Here is a 26203-nt window from a genome sequence, read left to right on the forward strand (position 1 = left end):
ACTAACACAAGTGCAGCAATATTTCCATGAACCAGTTAACAGCATTTGTTGTATCCTGGTACATCCCCCATCATATAGAAAAAGAGGAAATTCAGAAAAGAGAATGGAAGTGATTTGTATAGCAGGGTATAGCAGGTGGGCAGAGCTTGGATGTGATTACAAAATTACCAATAGACAATCACAATAGAAAAGTCTCCTTTTTTTAATTTTCATGGAGTCAGTGGCCTCACTTTCCTGAACTCTAGTTTAAGTGATAGAAGGTGCTATGACCTTCCCCCTCTTGTGATTGGATAAGAAGAAGGGGCATTCAGCCAATAAAAGGGAACAATCCTATTGGTTCATTTGGTTCTTGCACTTACTATGATGTAGAACGGGGGGGTGTCAAACTCTGGCCCGGGGGCCAAATCTGGCCCGCAAATTCCTTTTTTTGGCCCCCAAAGGAATCCTAAATATGAACTGCAGCTGGCCCGCCCCTGCATTGAAATAGCACTGCTACTACTATTCCCAGCATCACTTGCATCTTTAGACCAGCGGGCTCTCTGCCTATGCGTGGCCCCGCGTTGGACTGTTTTATAGACGTAGGGAATTGTAGTAGCCGTGCTGTTTCGGTGAAGAGTGAGTTCCAGCAGTTGGAACATAACATTAAGCCCACTGAGGCCCACTGTGTATTTGAGTTTGACACCCCTGATATAGAGGACCAATCAAAAGACACAATAAAGGTAAGTGGAACATTTGCAGTTGCCCTCTAGGGGAGGGGTGGAAGCTGACACTGAGCTGGGCATTAACCCGTTTTGAGAATGCTAGGTTGCTTGCTGAAATAATGGCTCACCATTATTGCTGAAATAATGGCTCACCACTCATGGTTTTTAATTAAAAAAAGCTATAAATTAATAAGCCTTGGCAGAGATCACATGGTCTGTTGCTACCCAAAGGGGTTTATCACATGACTAATTTATTGGATAAATGACCCATCACTGCTAAGCTGGGACCAACATTCATAATGATGACTGAAAATTCTCATTGCTTGTGGTATGGTATGGGTAAGTAGTTGTCACTTCTGTAATGTTCTATAGCTTATCCAGGTCACCCAACCACAAGGGCGCCCCCTATGTCTGAGATAACTTATGTCCGCCCAATAAAAATCATTTCATACAGTCCGGGCAGTAACAAAGAGGAGCTGTCCATGGTGCTGAAAATATTATAAGAAAAGGGAAGAGAACCGCCTCTACCACTCATAGATCTTCAGCCTGATGTGTCCTATCAATGTGTGTCACCTGACTAAAGAGGATTTGTATGGTGATCTGCAGCAACATTTACTGATCACATGTAGGTAGTAATAGAATAGGTAACAAATTCTAAATCTGCCCCCCTCAGTCTTACACAGCTGTACAGACTCCCATCCTGGACTTATTCTGATTTTACTGCACGCTGCAATCTTTTCACAATGTGCATCAGAAGCTGCAGCAAGTCAGATAAAGGCCTCCTTATTCCCTGGCTGGAGAACATCAAGCATTCTCAACCAGGGTTCTGAGGGACACTATGGTTCCTCCAGAGGCTGCTGGGGGGTCCTTGATCTGTTGCTGCTTGTCCCCCCATCTAATGCTGCCTGCATAGCTCAGGGTCTAATGCCAGAAGAATTACCCCAATGAACTTTTTCATATAAATTGGATTTCAGAATACCATGGGGACAAAGTTGACATTGATTATCAATGTGGGGGGCATTTCCCCAATGAATTTATATTAGTAGGGGTTCCCCAGGACCTGAATGTAATTTTAAGGGTTCCTGCTCTACCCTGCCTGCTGCCCTGTGCCAGCCTGCTCTACCCTGTCTGCCACCTGTGCCAGTCTGCTCTACCCTGTCTGCCACTTGTGCCAGGGTCTCCTACCCTCTGTCTGCCCCCCTGTGCCAGGGTCCCTTACCCAGTGTCTGCCCCCCTGTGCCATGGTCTCCTACTCTCCTGCTCCCCTGTGCCAGGGTCTCGTACCCTCTGTCTGCCACCTGTGCCAGGGTCCCCTACCCTCTGTCTGCCCTCTGTGCCAGGGTCTTCTACCCTCTGTGCCAGGGTCTTCTACCCTCTGTCTGCCATCTCTGCCAGGGTACCCCACCCCCTCTGTCTGCCCCCATGTGCCAGGGTCTCCTACCCTTTGCCTGCTGCCTTGTGCCAGGGTCGCCTACTCTTTGCTTGGTGCCCTGTGCCAAGGTCTCCTATGCTCTGTCTGCCCTCTGTGCCAGGATCCCCTACCTTCTATCTGTCCCTTTAGTTCCAGAGGGTTGGGGACCTTACCTTGTTCCTGCCCCCTGTACTAGGCTCCTGTACCCACTGTCTGACCCCTTCTGTTAGGGTCCCCAAACCTCTGCCTATACGTCTGCTCCAGGGATCTCTACCTTTTGTCTAAAACCCCTTTCCTCCTTTTGGCCCCCTGTTCCAGGGTGTTCTACCATTTCCTGCCCTCTCTCTATGCCCCTACCCTCTGTCTGCCTCCCTGTGCCAGTGTCCCGTAACTACTACCTGACTTGCCTCAAGGATCCCCTCCCCTATACTTGCACCCCACATGTACCATGGTCCCCTAACGTCTGCCTACATTTTACCTGTCACAGGGTCCCTTACCCTCTGTCTTCACCCTTTTGTGCCCGGTTTAACTTTTTCTGCCTGCACTTCCACTGTGCCAGGACCCCCTCCTATCCCTACCTACATTCTATATATTTCTTGTACCCCTCTTTGTCATTATCACCCTCTTTCAGTTTACATCCATTAACCCCTCATGCCAGGATGTCCCTTTTCACCAGAATCCTCTATGCCATGCCCCCCTTCTGTTTTATGATCCCCCATTATGCCATGGTCGCCTTTCCTCTGCTCCCCATCTAACCATGCAAAGGTCCTCTTTTCTTTGCCAGGCACCCTTTTATTGCATTACACCCCCACTTCTACATCTCCCCTTCTGTGCCTTGACCCCTTTCCTGTGTCAGAACTCATTTTATGCCAAAATGTCCTTTCCTTATCCAATACACTTTCTATGCAATGCTGCTTTTACTTAGAATACTCCTATGTCAGTATCATCTTACTTCTGCCATAACCCTCTTCCTGTGCCATTCCCCTGACGCCCCTTGATGCCAGGCTACCTTTTATACCTTTTTCTTTTAACTCTGCTATTTTTGTGTCAACCCTCCTTATTCTTCATTATGTAAAATCATGAATCTCCCCCACTCCTTGACACTCCTTGTAGGGCACCCCAATCCCTTGGCACGTTCTCTTCTCGGTGCCATCCGCCACCTTGTTGTTAGTCTGCAAGTTCCTAACCCCCATGATATTATTTATACGGGGCCCCTCATTCCTATGCCTTGTTTGCACCCCCAAACAGAGTGGGTGTGGTGGTGAGAAGGCTGGGGTGGATGGAAAGGGACATGGCGCTGCTCTGTATCTGCATTTGGGGTCGTGTGACCGCTGCTGTGTGCCAACACAGGGACATTTCATCTGTGGCGTAGTGTAAAATCCATCCGGAGCCAATGGGGTGGGAGGGGGAAGAAGAGGGAATCAGAAAGGAGAGATGCCAGCTAGATGTACTCTGTGGCTGGATAAAACCGTATACAGGACAGAACAGCAATAAACAGGACAGGCAGACAATGTTAGGACAGACATAGGACACAGGTACAGACAGACACAGGCGAGGCAGGGCATACAGGTATGGAGAGAACCTATGGATCCAAGCAAAGATATACACAAGATAGAGAATAACTATACACTGATAGACAGAAGTCAGGGATAGACATTCAGAGGATAGAGAGCAGAAATATACAGAATAATGGGTATGCAGGGGTGCAGGACAGACACATAGAATATAATAGAAACAGATATGATTCCAGGATAGACCCAATAAAAGATGGAGGTATGAGGCTCAGGATAAGGATTTTGGACCAATCATTTTTCCTTGTCTTAAAGTTTCATGGATGGCAGTAATCTGTGGATGAACAGGACCCATAGACATAGATAGAACAAGATGTATATAGTAGCAGTATATATCTGCAGTACTCTATCGGCAAGTATGGTTGGCATTGATGGAGCTGATATTTACTGTCCAGGGATGCTGGGAATTGTAGTCCTCCACACTGCTCAATGATGTGTATAATCATAGTAATGGCGGGTTGTCAGTGATCGCACACACCCAGTAAAGTAAATGCACGGGGTGCCCGGTCACCAGATAATGTGTGGCATCAAATTAAGATTTTATCTCATAGGCTTCTATTAGTCACATGCTGTTGTCTCTAGGTCCGAGTACAGGTGGTCATAATTCTGTGGTGCAGGTGGGGCAGCACATGGCGCAGGCCGTGGCAGTGGCAATGTTTGATACCATTTTATTGCCATTTTATTGATAGTTTGATGCTGTAAATAATCTCAATCCCATCGCTGTCAGCGTACTAAACCTATTTTTTATGTAACTGGCCTCATTTTACATATAGAGCCAAATAATCTTCAAGGTGCAGTGCTATGGATGACATGGAAAGTAGGCCACATAGAATAAAGTCATAAAAGTTTTTTATGAAAGGTTTGAGGTGAGACAAACAGTACAACACAGTCACCGGTCAGCACTTACAAGCACCAAGTAAAGCCTATGTAATGAAAGAAATATATTCTATAATATATTAAATATATAATATATTCTTCTCTGATCTCTTTTGTCTTGTTCTGCCTCTTTTCTCTCCTCTGCTCTTTTCTCTTTTTCTTCTCTCTTTTTTTCACTTCCTTGCTCATCTCTGCTGTCATCTCCTCTTCCTTCTCTTCTTATCTCTTCTATTCTCTTCTAACCTCTCTTTGGTCATTTTTCTACTTTATTTTCTTGTTTCTTGTTTTCTTCTTTGCTCTCTTCTTGTTCCTTCTTCTCTCTCGTCTTTTCTTTACCTCTTTTTATCTTTTCTTTTCCTCTCTTCACATTTCTTATCTATTTTTATTTTTCTCTTCTTTATTTTCTTTTCTCTCTTCTCTTCTCTGCTGTCATCTCTTTTCCCATTTACATCTTCAATACTTTATTCTCTTCTCTTTTTTTCATCTCTTCTTTTTTTCTCTTCACTTGTTTTTTCTTTGTTCTTCTTTTCTATCTTTTCTTCTTTTTCTCTTTTTTTTCCACCTTATTTGATATGGTCCTTTTCTCCCATATGATGTCTTCGCCTCCTCTCCTCTTTCCTGTCTTATCATTTCCCTCCTGCTGTTTTTCTTCTATTCTTTTTCCTCTTCTCTTCCGTTGGCTCCTCTCCCCTCTTTCTCTTTTTGCAGTCTTTTTCACTTTTTTACTTTTCACTATTGATGTCTTTGTTGTCCTTTCTCTAGCATTTCTTCTCATACTCTCTCCTATTTTCTCTTCCATTCTTTCTTATCTTATTATTATTTTTTTGTCTCTCACTCTCCTCCTTTCTTTTTCATCTTATATTATTTTATTTTTTTCTCTTCCTTTCTTTTCTCACTTCTCTTCTCTTCTGTTATCTCTTTTCTTCCATTCTATCTCCTCTTTCCTCTCTGCTGTCATCTCTTCTCCCTTCTTTTCACCTCTATGTTGTCTTCTCTTATCTGCTGTCTTCTTCTCCTTCCTTCTCTTTTCTCTGCTCCACTCCCTTCTCTCTTTTCTGCTGTCTTCTCTCTCTCTTCTATTCTTTTTTCCTGCTAATTGTTCATTTCTACTTTGTCCTCCATCCTTCTTTTCTTCTTTCCACTTTTTTTTCACTCTGTCTACTGTCAAGGCCTGCCAAGTAGGAAGCATAGCCTGCATGCATAATAAAGGAAATGTAGCTATCCATCAATCTCTTGCACACCATTGGACTACTACTACTTGTCAGTGGTATGAAATAACATGGGTATGATGGAGGAATGCATGAGGTTACTTTTAAGGATACTACTTTAGTTGATCCTGAGATATAGAATACATACAGATGAAGGTAAAATATTCCTATAAAGGTCAAGTTTGGTCTGGCTGCCACTATTCCCATTGGTTATTCAAAATGACTGTCATCTCCCTGGCCAATGAGGAGTCTCCAAACAGGTCAACAGGCACACCTAGTTTTGACTTGCACAGGTAGAGTAAAAATTGGCAAATGAAAACTGATTCTGCTGGTTTTCATTGAATCTGACTTCTGCTTATGATTTATTATATCTTATGGTTACCTGGAAATGCCACAACGATGATTAACACAACCTTGGTAAGGGAGCACACATAAACTGTCCCCATTTTTTGCATTAAAATTGCAACTAAAATTGTTGGACTTGGCCTGGTTTTATCCTAGTCTCCCCAGCTGATTTTAATGCATAAGGTAACTAAATTGCTTTACCTACAGATCCCCTCATCTGCTACACAGCAACACCCCCAGGAAGATGGGGAAAGAGAAGACCCACATTAACATTGTGGTCATTGGCCATGTCGACTCCGGCAAATCCACCACCACCGGCCACCTGATTTACAAATGCGGAGGCATTGACAAAAGGACGATAGAGAAGTTTGAGAAGGAAGCCGCTGAGGTAAGAGCAAGGGGAAAGGTGAAGATAGAGGTCCTGAATCATCAAGAGGTCCTGAGTCATCAAGCTGCTGTTGCATTTGGGGCAAAATGTCCCACCCTCATCCTATTTTGGCAAGTCATTTGAGCATGAAGTGCTCTTAGCACTTTAATATTGCAGCTTGATGAGTCAGGGCCCTCATGTAGCTTGTTGGTTATAAAAAAAAATGACCTGAACTAATAGCATTTTGAGGCGGAGTTGATGCTCTAAATACTTTTATGTTCATCCTCTCGCATTAATTATTTGTGGCATTCTCCATATTTCTCTAAGCACAATTTTTGTTTACACAATGCAGAAGCTGCCTAGGCCTGTGATTGGACAGTAAAATAGGACAAAGCCATCACTATGCTTTTCCATCCTACATAAGGTTACATAAGGTTTGATGGTCCTTTTAGACGTAGCTAAGGATTCCTGGGTTGCTAGCATTGTCCCCCATTTGCATTTTTATTACCCATCACAATTGGGTACATTTTAAATAATCATAAAATGCATTTTACAGTTGCTGCCAGCCACCTACCTTCTGTGCCCTCCTTTTGTTTTCTACCCTACACAGTGGGTTCCAGTGCATTACCCTTCTGGTTATAAGAACACTGTACTATGGGATTGAACCTGATGGCAGTAAGTGATGATACATTTTTAGAGTTAAATCAGGATGGAAAAACGGAGGCATTACCCATTTCGCCTTTTGTTCCGGACTGACTCAGCAGAGACCCAGGAGATGCTGAGATGCAGATGGCGAAAGCTCACAGAGAGGGTTGTGTTCTAGAGATATCTATGCCGGCCGCAGTGATCAACAGCAGCAGCTGGGCGCGGAGGGTGCGGAGAGAGCTGCCGCTTGCCAGGTTTAATTATAGCTGAGCTGGAAGGCTCCATTTGCTGCGTGCGTCGCAGAGGGCACACTGTCCTATCAGCTACGCACAGCTAGGAAATGCGAGACACAGATTGCGCCCCGGGTATCTGTGACCTTAACCCATTCGCGGGCGCTGGCGATGGGTTCATTCAGATGATTGATTACACTGTGTATTATTATTTGGATTAAATCTGTATCAAAATGAGAAGACTACAATTGTGTAGATGCTTCTTGTATTTTGATTTTTATAAAAATACAAGCCAGGATAAAAACAAGAATCAAAAATAAATGTGAACCCACTATAAGATTTAATGTGTTAGGGTTATTTCAAACGTCATTTTAATCATTCTAGACTTGCTGCTTTCTTTAAATAGATGCCTGGTGGTCCCTTCATGAATTTCTTCATTCTTCTTCATTCAGGTGGTTCTGGCTATGGGGTGACAGCGCTCTGTCCCTTTTCCAAATTGTGCACCCCTGTTCTTTCCTTCTTGTACAAGATTCTGAATACAAAAGTCAGTTTCATCACAGATCATGCAGACATGGTCCATTGTTGTAACCATCAGAAACCCTCATCCTTAGAAACACCATGCAGCCATTGCTGAAGTGCATAGAGACTGCAAAGAGTTTGCAAGAGATCAGTAACTCAGAGATGCAAGAAAGGATGAAGAAAATGCCGTAGCAAAATGATTCAGTTAGGATTTATATATACTTTAATGTAGTCAGGTATAGGTAAAATAATTATTGCAAATGGACAACAGACTTCTTGGTTATTAATCATCTTTCTATAATATCCTGCACTGCAGCATCTCACAGAGGAGGTGAACAATAAAGACTCGTATAGACCTCAGATGATTGTCTCTGGGAAAAGCAGAATGCTTAGAATTCTCAATCAATGTCCATTCACAGGAAGGGCCAGGTCCTGGATGGAGCTGTGGCATAGCCATTACTGCAGGGAATATGTATATTTACAACCCATACAAAGAAGCAAAGAATTTACATTCCAAAGATTATAGTTATCTTATAAAAGGTAATTCTAATTGGAAGACCTATACATTTGCAATTTTCTTTTATTCATTGGCCAAGTAGGTAAAGCTTCAAATTGACCTGTATACCACGCCACTTCTCTAGCAAGGCTTCCCTTTGTGCACACAAGGCTGGTACAAGTCATTGTGGGTCAATGTGACTTATTGACGTCCACTGAAACAAACCATCATACAATGTTTGTAATGGACAGGCCATATTGCAATCTACATTAAACTAACTTGGATATAAAGTTTCTAGGTCTGCCTAAAAAAATGTCTGAATATGTAACATACCCGATTGGTTTTTAATGAATAAGAAGCATATATCTTGCCTTGCCTGGTAATTGGTGGCGGTAGGGAGGATTATCCTTTCAGATACTTTGAAAAAGAAAGTGATACGTTATTGTACAGATAATAATTCAGAAGAGAAGAGTCCACCTGTATTGGGGGTAGCTATGTTTAATGTATGTGCTCACATCTCCTGACAGATGGGAAAGGGCTCCTTCAAGTATGCCTGGGTTCTCGACAAGCTGAAGGCCGAGCGGGAAAGAGGAATCACCATCGACATCTCTCTGTGGAAGTTCGAGACCAGCAAATATTACATCACTATCATTGATGCTCCAGGACATAGAGACTTCATCAAGAACATGATCACTGGGACATCCCAGGTGAGATGGGTTAATGGATGCATCGATAGATAAATATTGATGAATAGGTGGGATAGATGGATATGATGGTTAGATAGATAATAACCTGATAAATAGCCTAAGCCTAAGAGTTCTTTATTATGGCCTCTTGAGCTGGCCTAGACATATATGAATTACGGAGAGGGAATGGTGGATAGATAGTTTGATCCATCAGCCTTTTCCTAATCTGATGGGGCATGGGGGAAACCCTTAAAATACCTTTCAGGTCTTAGTGAACCCTCACTATAATTTGTACATCCACAGCTCACTGTATATTAGTGTGGTGCTCACTGGGAAGATTGTCACCCTTACAGTAGCCAAAAGATTATTGATGTCAGTGGCAACTGACCTAAGAGGTCAAAACTGCTCATTGCTCAAGCAACTTCTGGAGGAATCCTGGTTGGGAAATACTGAAATAAATAGATATGATATAGGTGATCTTGGACTTTCTCAAAGCTGTACAATAGATAAGAACTCTTTTTCTCTCCTCCTGCAGGCAGACTGTGCTGTACTGATTGTGGCAGCCGGTGTGGGTGAGTTTGAGGCTGGAATCTCCAAGAATGGGCAGACCAGAGAGCATGCCCTACTGGCATACACTTTGGGTGTGAAACAGCTCATTGTCGGCATCAATAAAATGGACTCTACTGAACCACCTTACAGCGAGAAGCGTTATGATGAGATTGTGAAGGAGGTCAGCGCATACATCAAGAAGATTGGCTACAACCCGGCCACTGTGCCCTTTGTGCCCATTTCTGGCTGGCACGGGGACAACATGCTGGAACCATCTCCCAATGTAAGTGACATGGCAGACAGGGACTTACTAGTTAGCACTGATTACACACTTCTTAGAATGTCTGCTTTTCATCTTTCACCTCCTTTTATGTTGCTGGCTACTGGTCATCCATCTAAATGATGCACATTCTATAAAGTGCTGTTTGCAGGTGCTGAGCTCTTCAGGAAAGGAAGCATGCACACAACACTAAAAAGCGCCAAGCCCAGGTCCCTTCCCCCTTTCAGTGTCTCCATTTAGTTATACGAGGCCCTGACTCATCACTGCTGCTTATCTGGCCCTTCCAGAACATTCCGTGGACATTGGATCTTATAAAGCCAGTTAAAAAAAGACCACGGCAAACTGCCAACATGGATGACTGGGACAGCAGAACCTCTGCCATCCAAACAAGGCCTTTATATCGCTCCTCATTCAAGGGGCTTTAATAGATTATTACTGTGCTGCTAAAAGAAGGAGGGCAGCGCCTGAGCAAGTCCTGATGGGCCAAGGAACACAACAAGAATTGTTAAAGAGACACTTAATCATAAAGATAAGGGTGTAGTCATCATGAGCCCTTGCTCCTTTAGTTTGTTAGTCACTGACATGGATGAAAGTAAACTTTGTAGAACATACTGGCTGAATGATTGCTCCAGGTCTGGGACTGACTAGGTAGGCAAGCATGGATCGGACGGTAACTTGGAGATACATCAGCAAAAGCTTGTTCTGCTCACAAGTTCACTTTATTGTTCACCTCTGTCAGGGTTTCATGATCCACTGGCAGCTGGGTAGCTATGCACTGCCTGCCTATTTCTTAAAGAGTTGACCAGCATGGAAGAAACAAGGATGGGGAAAGGAAGGCAAAGCATGACACCTGAAGTCCCATAAAGTAGGTTACTGAAGATAATCATGGAGTACCTAGTCTTCACCAATCGCACTGATGGTGAGGATTAGCTTTGTCACTAAAAATCTAGATCATCATGCCATAATACGTTGCCAACTGACGAACTTAAACAGGAGACATCAGAGTTTCTTGATTCTGATACTGGTGATAAAGTCTTGTCCTAACATTGTAAAATCAAGTGAATGAAGCCAGTATGCCCTCAGCATACAAGCAAGTAACCTCGGTTGCCCTTACGTACCTTTGTACATCATCATCTGAAGTGCCCAGGGAATCTTGGAATACGGAGCTTCATACTCTGCAAATACTGCATATTCAAAGCCCTAGGTCACCTCCTCTAGCCTCCTGATTCGCCTTAAAAGTTATTTAATGGATATGGTGAAAAGGGACACATTTTATTACAAAATTTAGAGAAAAGGACAAACACATCCAACTGAAAGTGAAAAATCTATAAAGTAATGGAACATGTCAAGTATGAAAATACTGGCTTCCTAGGTATTGGAGGTCCAGGCATAGTCACTTAGGATGAACAAAGAGGATCATCCTGCTCTGACTCTAAGAAAGTCTGAATTTGCCTAAGACATTTTTTATTGTGCATTAAGAAAATCTCCCTCCTTTTCAAGTGACAGCTAAACACAGATGGAAACAAGAACCTAACAGGAGATTCAAATTGTTCTTTCTCTATCTACGTTTAAGTATAGAAACAATAGAAACTTTATCAACTTTTCCAACCATTCTTGCCAGTCTACTTTATTTCTTCTTCTTTACATGACCATAAATATATATGTTTTGCCATCAGCCTATACTTTGGTTTCTTCTCTTTCCTGGTTCCATAGATGCCTTGGTTCAAGGGATGGAAGGTGGAGAGGAAGGAAGGCAATGCCAGTGGAGTTTCCCTCCTTGAAGCTTTGGACACAATTCTGCCCCCAACTCGTCCCACAGACAAACCTCTTAGACTGCCCCTTCAGGATGTCTACAAGATTGGAGGTAAGTAGCTCTAAAGCACCTAATTCCAGAGCTGGGTTTCTGCAGAGAAGTTCTGACACAAGAAAGGTGGACAGCTCAACCACAAACCAATGTCTTAGTGCCAACCAAATATTAGTTCCAAGACACATTGGTATTTGCACTTGTTAAACATGAAGCCCAATAAAGGTGGTATCAAAAGCCAAAAGCCTTTTCTTCTGTTTTGGAAAAATTATGTGGCCATCATTTGGACTGAACTTGAGCAAAAAACAACATGCTGAGTTCTAGACATTCTACATTCTAGAACAATAATTTAAGGCAGATTTTCCAATGGGGACTTTTGTTGGCGCTATGGTTGTTTAAGAGGAACTTTCCTCCAACTTTGGGGAGCTATCTTCTTACTTCCTGGTTTCTTTACAAAATAGGAAGTAAAGTGGAACAAGGTAAACAAACTTTTGGCTCCAGATGTATCTGACAAATTTAAAAACTTGGTAGACAGTTCAGTAGCTTCAACTTACTGTAGGGTAGCCAAGTGACTACCCAGCAGCATATAGTAGTAGAAGGATAGAAAGGATACAGACAAATGATGGATCAACAGCTCTATCTATATTCAAGAAAGTAATGTACCTGATCCTTAATTTTAGCTGCTTAGCTAAACCAAGCTCCCTGCTGTTAGCATTTATTATGTTTGCTGGACAAAGTTTCACTATGTCCTGCAGGTATTGGCACAGTTCCCGTGGGCCGGGTAGAGACTGGCATCTTGAAACCCGGCATGGTGGTAACCTTTGCCCCTGTGAACATCACCACTGAGGTAAAGTCTGTCGAGATGCACCACGAGGCCCTCAGCGAGGCTCTGCCTGGCGACAACGTTGGCTTCAATGTCAAGAACGTGTCCGTGAAGGACATCCGCCGCGGCAACGTGTGCGGGGACAGCAAGGCCGACCCTCCTCAGGAGGCTGCCCAGTTCACCTCTCAGGTCTGTAAAGCTGCCTAAAAACAGCAATATCAAGTCAGCTTAAGGATACATTCCAGTGTGATTACATTACATTTACAAAAACAGATTTGTGTTGAATGGGTAAAATACTGATCATCTTCTGTATCCTCATCGGTGCCACCATGCCCATATGGTTAAGATTTGGGCAGAAGTGGAGTATAAGTTGTTTGTGACACCTCCATGTATTATTATGGAGCACAGAAAATGTGTCATGCACCATGACACAAGTAAGTTGGATTTTCATTGAAAATTTGGAATGGAGATAACCCTCATGGTGAGCAAGGGGAACCAAAGCACAGAAATCTGTTTTCAGTGGAATGCCATGATTTTATATGAAGTATTCCCCATTAGACCTTTGTACTTTTTTTTAAACCCACTTACAGTATTTGTCCTCTGCAGGTGATCATTCTGAACCACCCAGGCCAGATTAGGGCTGGATATTCCCCTGTCATTGACTGCCACACCGCTCACATTGCCTGCAAGTTTGCTGAACTGAAGGAAAAGATTGACCGCCGTTCTGGTAAGAAGCTGGAGGACAACCCTAAAGCCCTGAAGTCCGGAGATGCAGCCATCGTAGAGATGATTCCTGGAAAGCCCATGTGTGTGGAGAGCTTCTCCCAGTACCCTCCTCTTGGTGAGTAGGAGCCATGGCCACTACTAACTCATTAGGGTACAATTGTGTTTGGAAAGTATCTGTTTTAAGGGGAACCAGTCATGAAAACATTTTTAACAGAATGCTAAACCCTTAATAGCTACATTGTAATAAAAGTGTGTGAAGATTACCTTGGGCTGTGTGCTAGGTGCCCCAGTCTGAGCAATGTCATCTTTCTAAAATGTGGACAAAGTTTATACTTTGGTTTTAGGAACTTTTTATCACAAATTTGTATTTCTTTATCATCTATTTAATGTACAGCGCTGCGTAATATGTTGGCGCTATATAAATCCTGTTTAATAATAATTTAATAATAATAATCTATTGAAGAACAAAAGAAGTCTTCCATTTATACTGCCACCTACAGATGGATTGGGTGCTGTCAAACAAAAGAACCGTAGTTAGTTTAGAATAACCCTCACCTACTACTAGTATGCCCAGACCCTGCTGGGTAATGAATTGGGGGGGGGCATTAGCCTCGAAAGCTGAATATTGGCTGGTTTGTATTTTAGAGTCTGCTCCTGTGCCTTCTTCTTCTCCAGATTCTTTATTTGACTTGGCATCATTAATCCTGGGTCTGCCCATTACCTCTGGTCTCCATCTCAGATACAACAAGGTGCAGGCTCCAGAGCTAGCCCTGCTTTGCTTCCATGGCATCCTTAGCACAGCCTCTGTTGGAGGACCTGTCGTATCTGTCCAGATCTTGCAAAAATCCAGGTGGTCCCTGAACCTTTAAATATTGTCACAATTAGGTATTAGGCTCTTGAGACAGAAAGTTCTTTCTGTCCTTTTGAGTACCCTTACAATGGATCTCAGTCTGTTGGGCTTATTGGTTGTTCTGGTCACCTCCAGGTACAGAGGCAGCAGAAGCATTGGTGGCTCCATGAAATCAGTAAACACTTATGTACACTATGACTATGCTCCACTGAACTTGTTCCATATTTGCTTAAAAGGGTTGGGATAGAAAGTTTTCCAGTGATCCCTATTGTGTTGGACCGGCAATGTAGTACATTGATCTGGTTATAATCCTGGCAGATGCTCGATGGGCACTGCTGGATCATCCAGATTTTTGGTATCATGGAACAATTTGCCTTCCATTTCTTGGTGGCTGGCTTTAAGAGCATTAGGAGCGTGGCTGATGAAACCTAAGTCCTAAGGAATGGTGGCATCTCTGAGACTGTAATTCATACATACAAAAACCTAGAAGTCTAGCAAGGCCTATTGTCAGACATGAATGTCATTATTTACTTGGAGATTCCATTTTAGGAATATTTTTTGTGGGGGTTTCTTCTTCTTCTTGCAGCTGGGTCTGCATTAGCATTTGGCTCTCAAGAATATCAAGTTTGCTGTTTATATACAGTTTCAAGGAATTTTAGATGAAACCAAGAGCTTGGTTATTGCCTTGATAACGTCTACCTTTGACTTTGACATTGTTCTGATGTCCCTTTGACTGGCTTCAGACAAAAGACAAATGACCTGCTCTTTATCAGAAACTCTCTTATATCATCCTTGATGGAGCCCTTAAGGGTTCCTTGTCTTCTTCCACAAATCTCTGGTTTAGGCAAACCATCATCAAGCTTAGGGTGTCAAGGCTCAGGTGCCACCATTACATGTCAAAGCACATTCCACTAAGCAGGTATGTACTTCTTAGACTTTTTGGCATGAGGCAAGGCTGTCACCTCTGGTCACGTTCTCTGAGATCTACTAGATCTCATCTGTTGGCAGCTTTGACATGAAGTCTATTAGTAATCTATTTGAACTGTGGATAACATGTTTAGGTCTGTTAGGGTTTGTTTGCTTTGTAGCCCACCTTCACGTTTGACATCACAAAGGATAAAGACTTCCTGGGTCCCTCAACGGACATTCAAAAAAAGGATATTTGTTATGGCAGATTTATATTTATGTTAAGATCTTCTGTGGGGTTCACAGGATTTCACAGTGAGTACCAAAGTTTAGTTATTTTATACCTTGGTTATGCCTCCTTTTAATTTATGAAACACTGCTGACCTAGGCACCACCACAAGATCCATTTCGTGGATTTTAAAACCTTAAAAGGGCCATATTTACAGTTCTCTAGCTTTTCCCGAGTGTTGACAGGCTTCTCCCCACTATCTCTTCTCCAGGGCGTTTTGCCGTACGGGACATGAGGCAGACTGTGGCTGTCGGGGTCATCAAGAACGTGGAGAAGAAGAGTGGAGGTGCCGGCAAGGTCACCAAGTCCGCCCAGAAGGCCCAGAAGGCTGGCAAATGAATTGCAGGCCCCTTGCGCCTGGCAAACAAACCCTGTCCCTCCGAGAGGGTTCGCCCCCTTACCTTTGAGGCGCACGCCAGCCCATCCGCCTGTAAAAGCCTTTACGTCAACGACTGGATGCTTACGATTAAAGTCCAATGGAAGTTCTTTAAGAGGAAAAGCATGCCTCACCGTGTGACCCCTTAGTGTCCATTTTACCAATAAAACCGGTTCAACATCATTAAATACGACTCTCGGCTTTCCTTCATTGATCCACACAGTCAGTGTGGAGGTAATTTAGCATTAGGTAGGTCATTATATCAAATGGACACACAGAGAGCAATAAAAAAGTAACACAGAGAATCAACTAAGCGCCTCATTGAATTATTAAACCTGTGTTGCCAATTTTATGGTCAAGCTTAGAAAATGTGTGCCTTTTGGAACCTTAATTGAGGTGTGAGAATGTATACCAGGCCAAGTTTATATTTCAATTCCTCCAATCCTGATCAGGACATATTACATTGGCAGTACTCTTCTAAAAGATATAACACAATATAAAAAGGACTTTTTTTTAAAAAAAAAAGCTTCATTTTTAAGCCTTATAAAGCAAAGTTTGAGTTTCATGTTGAGCTCCATATGTTGGTGCCATCAGTCTGCTGCAGGCAGTTGAAAGATTTCCTCACTCTCTTAGCCCTCTTTCCCCTATATAGTCATTAGTATTGTGATATCTGCAGGAGATAACATTCCGGGAACTGTTACATTTACACATCACAGATTGTGTTACATTTACACATTACATACATTTATACATCACATTACAGCAAAACATATCTGATGTCAGGGCAACTTTAATAAATAGTCTACCAGAAAACATACAAAGAATCCCCAACTACCTATGGCCAAAAATGCACAAAAATGATTTTTTAATAGAATAAATTTCAAATAAAATAATCCAAAAAAATCCTTTTGTGTAAACCATAAAGTGGCTTGATCACTGAGAGATGATGGAAGCTGCCATTGCTGACCTAGATTCCTTAATATCCAGCTTGCCTAATTAGTTTTCTGGACCAGAGTTATTCACGGGCCATGTAAGTAGTTTTGTGTCCTTTTACTATGCTCAGCCTTCAAGCCTCTCTGTATCCCTGACCCAGGATGAGTATACAACTCAGGTGTTCGGTAATTGTATTACCTGTATGATTATTTCAGGTGTGTGACTGCATCTACTGACACCAAATATCAGATTTATATCCAGAATTCTGTACTGTCTGTTTATAGAAATATCAAATGTCACACTTTTTAGTTGAAAGCAGGGTGATGGCACATTGATCAAAGTTAAATAGCAAGAGAACCTGTCATTTTAATTGTACAGCTAGTTCTGCTCCACCACTGCACCAGCAATATATGCAAAACTTTGGTGCAGCGCATAGAACTAGTATGCTCACCTCCAGATACCACAGATGTCTCTCCACAGGTAAGATGGATGCAGCATCCCACACCACATGTGTTACCATGTGTATAGAGGTGTTGCTTCAAAATCAAAAAATGGCACTATGTACCCCATTTCAGTGCACCATGGTGAAGAAATGAGTCCTAAAGGTGAGATCTTTGTGCTGAGTTCTTTTGGTCATTACCCGTTCTACACGTTGGGATGGGTTCTCATCATCCATGTGCTGTATTGCCAGGTGTGTACACCTGTTGTGCCCATTATAAGTGACTCCCACCATCTCTGTACTGAGTTCCTGCATACCTTATGTGCTCACTATATGGACTTTCACAATGCATGTTGATTCCTTTATTTATATAACGAGCAGGGCTGAACCAAGATGGGTGAAGACACCCCAAGCACCCAGGTGGAGAGGAACACAGCCAGTGAGTATGGAAATCTTGGTAAATCCAGGAATGATCCTTATAGAAGATCAGAGAGGGTATAACAGATTTCATGTAATGTTCTATGAGGCAGCTGACATGTCGTATCCCCGCAGAGGAGATTCTTTCCTTGGCACTGCCAGGCAGAACTGGCTGACAACATCCAGCAAGTGCCTTCTGGTTGCCATGTTTCATGAGCGACAGGCGAAATGTCATTTAAGGTTCTTCTCCGTATCATGGCCAGAAGTGATGATGATCACGTTATCCTGAGCCAAGGGGACAGTGGATTGATAGGACAGCCACCTTTCATGTCCATCTTGCTGGAATGTAACTGGTTATGTGCACGCTCTTAGGGGAGCCTGAGGCCAACATGTAAAAAAAGGAACCGAATGGACAGAAATATGGTATCAAAGTATGTTAAAGCAAACTCCAGGTAAAAAGCTAAATAATAGCAGACTGTAAGTCATTCCTGTGACTCTTGTCAGCACTTGTGCATGAAGCATTGGTCTCTAGTTTTTCCTTCCTCCTCAACAGGAGACAAGATCAGGTATGTATGCCAATTGCAGTTATATCTGGCTTTTTATTGACTGAAATTCAATTTTAATGTCTTGTAAACATTTTCCTGTAACATATAATTTGCATTAACATTTTACACCTGCATGGGGCAGCCATAGCTGCTTATTGTATAGAAAAACTAAGTGTTGGTTCCCTCTAGTGGTTCATCTATAAATTGCAATTTTATTACCGTAATTACACGTGTACAACTATAGCAGAGCTTGCAAATAAATTTGTGAATGTCACATAAAAACTGACACTGCAATGATAACTATTTGGACAAAATATAATTAATTGGTAACATTATCATTTTCATTGTTTATTGTAGTTCATAATTACAAATGGTAGACATATTGAGCCTCTCCATTTTTTTAACAGATGCATTAGACCTCTTCCATACAAAACCATACAATCCCCCTGAGCCCCAAACACACAAGAGATTTGAACTGCTTGTTATCATAAGGTTTATTAGCTTGTTGACAACTGCCTTGTATTGCTGCTTCATGCAGATGAAGACAAGACAGATATATATCAGGAGCAAAATATAGCAAAATATTGGACCAAGCAGAAGCCAAGATTCTGGTTTTGGTCAACACGAGACAGCACCAAATTATACATTTCCAGTTTAAAAGTTTTAGATGAGTAATAAGAGCGGTCATATACAGATCCTATTTTTCTATCTTTCTCATGTGATTACTCCATAAGCCTTCTGTATTTCATTGTGACGTCTTTGTGCATGAGTTTCCTGTAATAAAGACCAATCAGTTCTGCTCTCTCTCCATGTGCAGGGTGACTGGTCTTGTCTCCACCCCCTTCTATAGTTTTCTGCAGACAGCCTCTAATGGGTGGGCTTGCTAGGTCCCTCCTTCACCTCTACTCTCTGCACAGCATTATTTTTATGCCAAATATAGATTCACGAGGTAGGATTTGTACAGCCATTTGGCACATAAAATTGGATTTATATGCTTTTTGGCTATTGAACAAACAAATAAAGAAACAATTTTGTGCTTTAAGTTTAACATTAAAGTTTACTGTAATTCAGGTAAAGATTACCCATGGAAACTACTGTCCTGGCCAGACCAATATAGACATTGCTACTAATGGGCCCCTGTGCCGACTTGTGAGCCTTGTTGGGTGGCTGAGGAGGGCTTGGGGCACACTTTGCACTTTCCTATATCCCCCCTGAATATATGCTATGCCAAGCTTATAAATGGCCCCTGACAACCTCCAAGTATCCTTATTGGTCAAAGGATAGAAGAACATTGAAGAACAAGAAAGGAAGCGCAAGCCATAAAGGGAGAAGTCATTTCTATAAAGGGAATGGTAGGGATTTGCCTGCAACCTCAGCAGCTTAGATTTCTGGAACTTCTGATTGCTTTGACATCATATGATGGCCACCTATTTGTCTATTTGTCTATATCTTTGCTCAGTTTGTATTTTCCAGGTTTGTGATTGACTCTATGATGATGACATTCATGGTCATATCTCAAAAAGAATTGCAGATTACTTTTAATTTACTAGCAGCCTTGCAGCAGAATGACAGAAATATGGCCCCCACATTAATTTACATTAAAGGCACTTGGCTTAGGAGGCCGGGACGATCGGTGGCGTATCTCATTAAAAAAGTCAATGGCTGTCATAGTGACATCGCAATCCGATACTGGAAAAAAAAAAAGAAGCTTTTCCTGGTGATGGGAGTGGCAGCCCTGCGATCACTTACTGCAGTGCCTGGGGAAATGCGATCGGCTGCGCAGGAAAGTAGGACACATTAAGTGCTGTGGAATTGGCTGCTGCGTTCAGAGTGCCGTCTCACAGGTAACCTAAGTAAAGGAAATTCATTAATAATGCACTTTAACACACGAGTGAACTCAGCAAGCCCGATGGAGGTGCTGCAGACACTGGATTGTGCAAGGGGCTGCAGGGGCCATAGATGTTAGATAAATGGGGGTCCATTGCATGTGATCAATTGATTGCACCTTCCAGGATGAGGCCATGATCAAAGCAGCCACCAAGGGAAACCCAACATTGGTAAAACACAGGTTCACCTAATATTTGTGACTCTTTCATAGGTCATAGGAGCCACCCTTCCCCATCTTCACCACCACTAAATATGACAAGTCATGGAAGTCACAATACTCAAAGGTTTGGGTATTTACCATGTGTCCAATGGAAGGTGGCTATTAGAGGATGGGGGTGTTGTGCAAACTTAGAGGCTATAACACCTTTAGAACTCTTTGCCTCATCCCGCCATGTTCGTTTCAGATTTGGAAGACAACTTATATTATGAGCATGAACTCAGGAAGGCGATCCATTAGATATTAGTGGGCCTCTGGCCTCCTACTCCTAGCTGCAGTCTCCATATTAGAAGCCAAATCTATAAACTCCAGCTACAGTAATTTGTAATTATTTGTACCCTGTCAAATATAACAAGGAATCTGAAACTTACCAATGTTACTACAATGGTCATTGTCAACCATGGAACTTCAGGGTTCCTCAGGGGAGGGTCCATGAGCTGTGGCTGATTGTCCTCCTCTAGAATGGTGGAACTGGGGCCCAATGCCACTTGGTGGAGCCAGCAGCTCTAGTGATGGTTTTAGTTGTATACACTATAGGTGGCATGGTAGCCCCCATTGTAGGAGGTCGTTTTTTTTACGGGCCTCAAAATCAAGAGGGTTTGGCCTAAAAACTATTTAAGTTCCTCAAGACCTGAACCTTTCTCAAGTGTTCCTCAGAGGTAAATGTGTTGTATGAAAGGAAAAAAGAGGTTTGAGGCTCAAATTTTTTGGTAAAATGAAAAGTATGTCTGTATTTTTACATAATAAAACAAAACATGATTTACATCAATTGTAGTAAGAGATTGTTGTTCATATATAAATACCCTGGTTCTCTTAACACTTCACAGACCTGGGTATTTTTTAAACTAGACAAAGTAGAACCAGGGTATTTATATATGAACAACAATCTCTTACTACAATTGATGTAAATCATGTTTTGATTTATTATGTAAAAATACAGACATACTTTTCATTTTAGCAAAACATTTGAGCCTCAAACCTCTTGTTTCCTCTCATACAACACATTTGACTCTATATTTTTCTAGGAGGCGGCTCTTTCCAAAACAATCTGCAAGGAAAGTAGAGAAGATACCCCTTTATACGTTCCTCAGAGGTGGAATGCTTTAGAAAGGCGTCCATGGTCATTGAACCGACCTCCTGTAAATGTAGGGAGTCCGGAGCTCACCACCTTGAGGAGGTCATCACAGTGCACCCCCGATACAATGATGCAGAATATGGTGACGATTCCATCAGATCATGGACTGGCAAAACAAAGAAGAGCTTATTTTTCACATGACCATCCCTATGATGTCTCCAAAAAGGTAAGTGGCCATGGACCACTGGAATTCCTATTGACACCTTAACATTACTGCCAATCTTATCCCTAAACTACAACATCAGCTGTCATTTCTGAGCCACAAATCAAAAAACAAAGCTGGTATTAGGGCCAAAATCAATCTCAAAATTTGAGGTGCCAAAATTTGATTAATTCCATAATGTATCAATGACAAAAAATGCCAATCCATTAACAACATGGCCAAGCGTTGGTGGGGCATGCAACCAATTGGCGGTGCCACTAATAATACACAATGCATTATATAAGCAGAACAAACAGGATGTAAGGTAGAATCATAATGAAGTATGGAGTCTATAATATGGTATATAAGATATAGACCGGGTCAGGGCCTGATCTCTAGGCATCCGAAGGCGATCGGGTGGCCCTCAAAGGAGAAGCATCCTATATACACCCAAGGCCCTCAATTGCACATTATGGCAAAACAGTTTTCTGCCTCAGCTTGTTAAAAGATGTCTCTGGAGACAGCAACTAATGCTTGCTATTACTGCACAGTGGGGGAAGGAACAAGGCTGCGGCTGAGCTTGGAATTAAACAATTGAAATATCTCATTGTCTGCTTAGGAAAAAAGGAACAAAACAAATTGCTAAGTCAATTACATTGATGTCCTTCTTAATAAAATCCACTACAGATTGATAATCTTCACACAACACTGTTAATGGAAGGGTGTGGGATATTGTTATTTCTAAGAATGGCCACTGGGGGCAGTGTTGTATGGGATGAAATAAAAATGTGATAGTTTTTTATCTTTATTATGTTATTATAAATTGTTTATCTTGTTTTTCATTTATAAAATATCTAGTCTTGTTTTCTCATGCTAAGCTGTTACAGATGTTTAAAGGATGTAATACAGATACATAAACCTAAGGATTTCTAATTGTCCTCAGTTTTGTGATCCAACCACCCCTTCCAGGCAGAACAGCCAGGGTGATGACTTCATTTTTTTCTGCTGCAGAATAGTCTGGTCACCAACCTGCCCCTCATCTCCTATTGGACAATGATAGAATAGCAGGACACACTTCTACAGTAAGTATGGTCATACTGTTCAATGTATAAAACAGCTCTGATTGGTTAGTTTACCTCCCTCCCAAATGGTCAGCTGTCCTGAGGGGAATTCATGAGACCTCTAGGAATGCAGATAACCCAATCAGATGCCACCATCCAAAAACAAAATCTTTCTGAACTTCCTGAACTTGCAAAACAGAGAAAAATATAATAACCCAAACACGGAGCTGGTGAATTAAAGTGTGTGCCTAAAATAGCTGGGGTCCCAAAACTCATGGGGGGCCAAGTAGCTGTATGTTCTGAACCTTCTGTTGTTCCCCTTTAGTTATTTTCTGGTAGTTTATCATCTGAAGTCACTATTTATTGTGCAGCACTCGTTAATATAAATAAAGACTAATAATAATAACAGTAATGATAATAATAATAAAAATATTTATGTTATAGTTAGTGCAGTACAAACTAATACCAGCATTTCTTACTAGTATTCTGCATTGCACATTCACAAGCCTACCACTGGGGGCAGTGTTGTAGCTATGTGATCCTATTAATACAGCAGGTAAATGATAAATTCACAGATCAATCTAATGTCCTTCTAATTGGGGTTTTCATGGACCCCTATGGTTGGCTTTTATCTTTCACTGTAAAACCCAGCATGCCAGTTTAAGGCCTGTTAGAGGGTGACAACGCTATGTCCCCATACTCCAGCTGTGTTGTGGCTTCTGTGGCTGTTTGAACTCTTATTGCACAGGCATTGTCCTCTGTTGTCACCATCAGGAAAGACAATGAGAAATACAATGCAGCCATCATTGGACTGGATGCAGACAGGAGGAGCCTGCAAAGGATCTGCAGGGGAACAGCAGCACTGAGATGTAATAAATGATGAGGAAAGGTGAAATCACTCAGTCTTGTTCATCACTTAGGGGCCCTCGCTTTGGGGCCCTCCCGAGCTCAAAGCCCAATTGCAAAACTGGATGTCAATGAGGTAGCTGTAAACTGCAAAAAGTCCCAGAGCTTCACTGGGTGACAACACAAGACTAATGATTGCAATAAGTGACCCCGGTGTCACCGCTGCAGGGAAGTGTCAGGTCTATTGGTCACTGCACAGTCACTGCTATGAGAAATGGTTGTGATGGGACTGTAGCCCAGATGTAGATGGGACTGACGTGGTGCTGAATTGACAGCATCCAATGTGAGCAATGCATTAGATGCCTGGATTTACCCTGACAATGCTGGTCCAGCTGCTCTCATAGGCCCCTCTATTATATGGAAAACCAAAATCTTATATTTAGTAAGGAATCCATACAGCGAGGACAAAGGTACCCTTTGTATATTACTACTTGGGGTACTCTTGTATGGGGGTATAGGAAAAAAATTGGGTATCATATATTTAGGGTAATGGGGTTCATTACATCTAGCAAGCACCCTTTGTATATTAAAATGTGGGGTACTCTTGTATGGGGGTACAGGACAATAATGGGGTATTGTATAAGTAGGATAATGGGGTACATTATATCTAACAGGCTGGCCTTTGTCTGTTTCTGCTTGGGGTACTCTTGTACAGGGGTACAATGACAATATTGGGGTATTGTATATTTAGAGTGATGGGGTACGTTACATCTAACAAGCACCATTTCTATATTCCTACTTGGATTACTCTTGTATGGGGGTACAGAAGAATAACGGGGTAAGGTATATTTAGGGTGATGGGGCACGTTACATCTAACAAGTACCCTTTGTATATTAAAATGTGGGGTACTCTTGTATGGGGGTACAGGACAATATTGGGGTATTGTATAAGTAGGACCATGGGGTACATTATATCTAACAGGCTAGCCTTTGTTTCCGCTCGGGGTACTCTTGTATGGGGGTACAGGACAATAATGAGGTATTGTATATTTAGGGTAATGGGGTACATTATATCTAACAGGCTAGCCTTTGTTTCCGCTTGGGGTACTCTTGTATGGGGGTACAGGACAATAATGGGGTATTGTATAAGTAGGATCATGGGGTACATTATATCTAACAGGCTAGCCTTTGTTTCCGCTTGGGGTACTCTTGTATGGGGGTACAGGACAATATTGGGGTATTGTATAAGTAGGATCATGGGGTACATTATATCTAACAGGCTAGCCTTTGTCTGTTTTCACTTGGGGTACTCTTGTATGGGGGTACAGGACAATAATGGGGTATTGTATATTTAGGGTAATGGGGTACGCTACATCTAACAAGCACCCTTTGTATATTCCTACTTGGGGTACAGGACAATAATGGGGTATTGTGTAATTAGGGTAATGGGGTATGTTATATCCAACAGGCTGCTTTGGAAAGTTTCCACTTGGGGTACATGACAATAATTGGGTATTGTATATTTAGGGTGATGGGTATGGGGTACGTTACCCTTTGTATATTACTACTTGGGGTACTCTTGTATGGGGGTATAGGAAAAAAATTGGGTATCATATATTTAGGGTAATGGGGCTCATTACATCTAGCAAGCACCCTTTGTATATTAAAATGTGGGGTACTCTTGTATGGGGGTACAGGACAATATTGGGGTATTGTATAAGTAGGATCATGGGGTACATTATATGTAACAGGCTGGCCTTTGTCTGTTTCTGCTTGGGGTACTCTTGTATTGGGGTACAGGACAATAATGGGGTATTGTATATTTAGGGTAATGGGGTACGTTACATCTAACAAGCACCCGTTGTATATTACTACTTGGGGTACAGGACAATAATGGGGTATATGTATTTCGGGGCTGTAGGGGTACATTACACCTAACAATCAGCCGTCACATGTTCTGCCTGTACAGCATTGCATTGGACAGGTAACACAACCCGGGGCCGACTCGGGACACACCTGAGATTCCCTGGTGAATTCTCTGCTGTGACTATACAATCCACATAATAGATGTCGGTATTGGGGGTATATTATATAACTGGCTATTACGTTATTGGTGTTACACCCGCCATGTATTGCTGTAATACCCTCCTGCAGCCTGGAGACCCCGATCACCTTGCTGCAGGCTGTTCCTTTGGACCCTATGGCTCGGTGTCCATGTAGAGTTATGTGGGCCGGGGTGTTGATCACGTGAATAAAGTCGTATTGATGGGGTTTGCGGTTCCCGGGCCTGCTGAGCACAGATTTGATAAATTGCCTGTTCTTTCTTCTTGAGGAGGCATTGTGTGACGGGTGGCATTGGCAGCAGACAGACATCCACCTACACGCCTGTGTGGAATAATTGGCTCCTGTGTGTCTAGGGTTGTATCATGAGAAGCGGCGTGCATGAATAATATACAAGACCTCAGCGTTCTGCTTTGTACAAAGCGTGGAATGAGCTGTCAGCCATGAGACTAGAACCCTACAAATCCATCTCATTGTAGAGCAATGTGGGCATGCCAACCTATGTACTGGCCTGGCCATTGCAGCCGAGTGCTGTTCTTATGTTTGTGCCAATGTTCCTATTGGTTGGGTTGGCTCCATATTTATAATATGATCTGTTTACCACTCATAGGTAAAAGTGTCTCCTGCCAACCCCTCCCAAACAATGTCGTCTTTCTCATCTTGGCAGCTTTATTCTCCTTCATGGGCTGAGGCCATGCCAGGCTCATAGGACTGCAAATTCCCTGCACCTTGACTCATGCAGATGGCTGATTTTGGTCCTTCTGGGAGTCGATTTGTCCAATGGCAGCTTGGTTCTTCATCAGACGGATCTTGCTGTGACGGTTCCCTGCCAAGCGCTCCAACCCCCACCAGCCTTCATTTT

General features: G+C 42.4%; 2 protein-coding genes and 1 long non-coding RNA gene across 3 annotated transcripts in view; all 3 read left to right on the plus strand.

Annotated features, from left to right (window-relative positions):
* The first annotated feature begins 6287 nt into the window (after positions 1 to 6287).
* EEF1A2 (eukaryotic translation elongation factor 1 alpha 2) lies at positions 6288 to 15846 on the plus strand. The gene is made up of 7 exons (XM_072414400.1): positions 6288 to 6500; positions 8897 to 9076; positions 9591 to 9887; positions 11598 to 11748; positions 12444 to 12700; positions 13118 to 13352; positions 15494 to 15846. The coding sequence occupies exons 1-7, from the start codon at positions 6357 to 6359 to the stop codon at positions 15619 to 15621; spliced, it is 1392 nt and encodes a 463-aa protein (XP_072270501.1). The 5' UTR covers positions 6288 to 6356; the 3' UTR covers positions 15622 to 15846.
* On the plus strand, positions 13359 to 14221 carry LOC140333027 (uncharacterized). The gene is made up of 2 exons (XR_011921269.1): positions 13359 to 13625; positions 13701 to 14221. It is a non-coding gene; the product is annotated as an uncharacterized lncRNA (long non-coding RNA).
* Positions 15847 to 17423: 1577 nt separating the features above from the next.
* The window catches only part of KCNQ2 (potassium voltage-gated channel subfamily Q member 2), a 54447-nt gene continuing 45667 nt past the window's right edge, over positions 17424 to 26203 (plus strand). The window contains exons 1-2 of the mRNA XM_072413661.1: positions 17424 to 17525; positions 21122 to 21397. Of these exons, the coding sequence (XP_072269762.1) occupies positions 17424 to 17525; positions 21122 to 21397 (378 nt within the window). The remainder of the gene's footprint in view (positions 17526 to 21121; positions 21398 to 26203) is intronic.

The sequence above is a fragment of the Pyxicephalus adspersus genome, chromosome 6 (assembly GCF_032062135.1).
Source record: "Pyxicephalus adspersus chromosome 6, UCB_Pads_2.0, whole genome shotgun sequence".
NCBI classification, from domain to species: Eukaryota; Metazoa; Chordata; class Amphibia; order Anura; family Pyxicephalidae; genus Pyxicephalus; species Pyxicephalus adspersus.

Coding starts and splice junctions, on each gene's coding strand:
- EEF1A2 (XM_072414400.1), top strand. CDS start 6,357: ATGGGGAAAGAGAAGACCCACATTAACATTGTGGTCATTGGCCATGTC. Junction 9,077..9,590: donor TGATCACTGGGACATCCCAG/GTGAGATGGGTT, acceptor CTCCTCCTGCAG/GCAGACTGTGCTGTACTGAT. Junction 12,701..13,117: donor CTGCCCAGTTCACCTCTCAG/GTCTGTAAAGCT, acceptor TGTCCTCTGCAG/GTGATCATTCTGAACCACCC.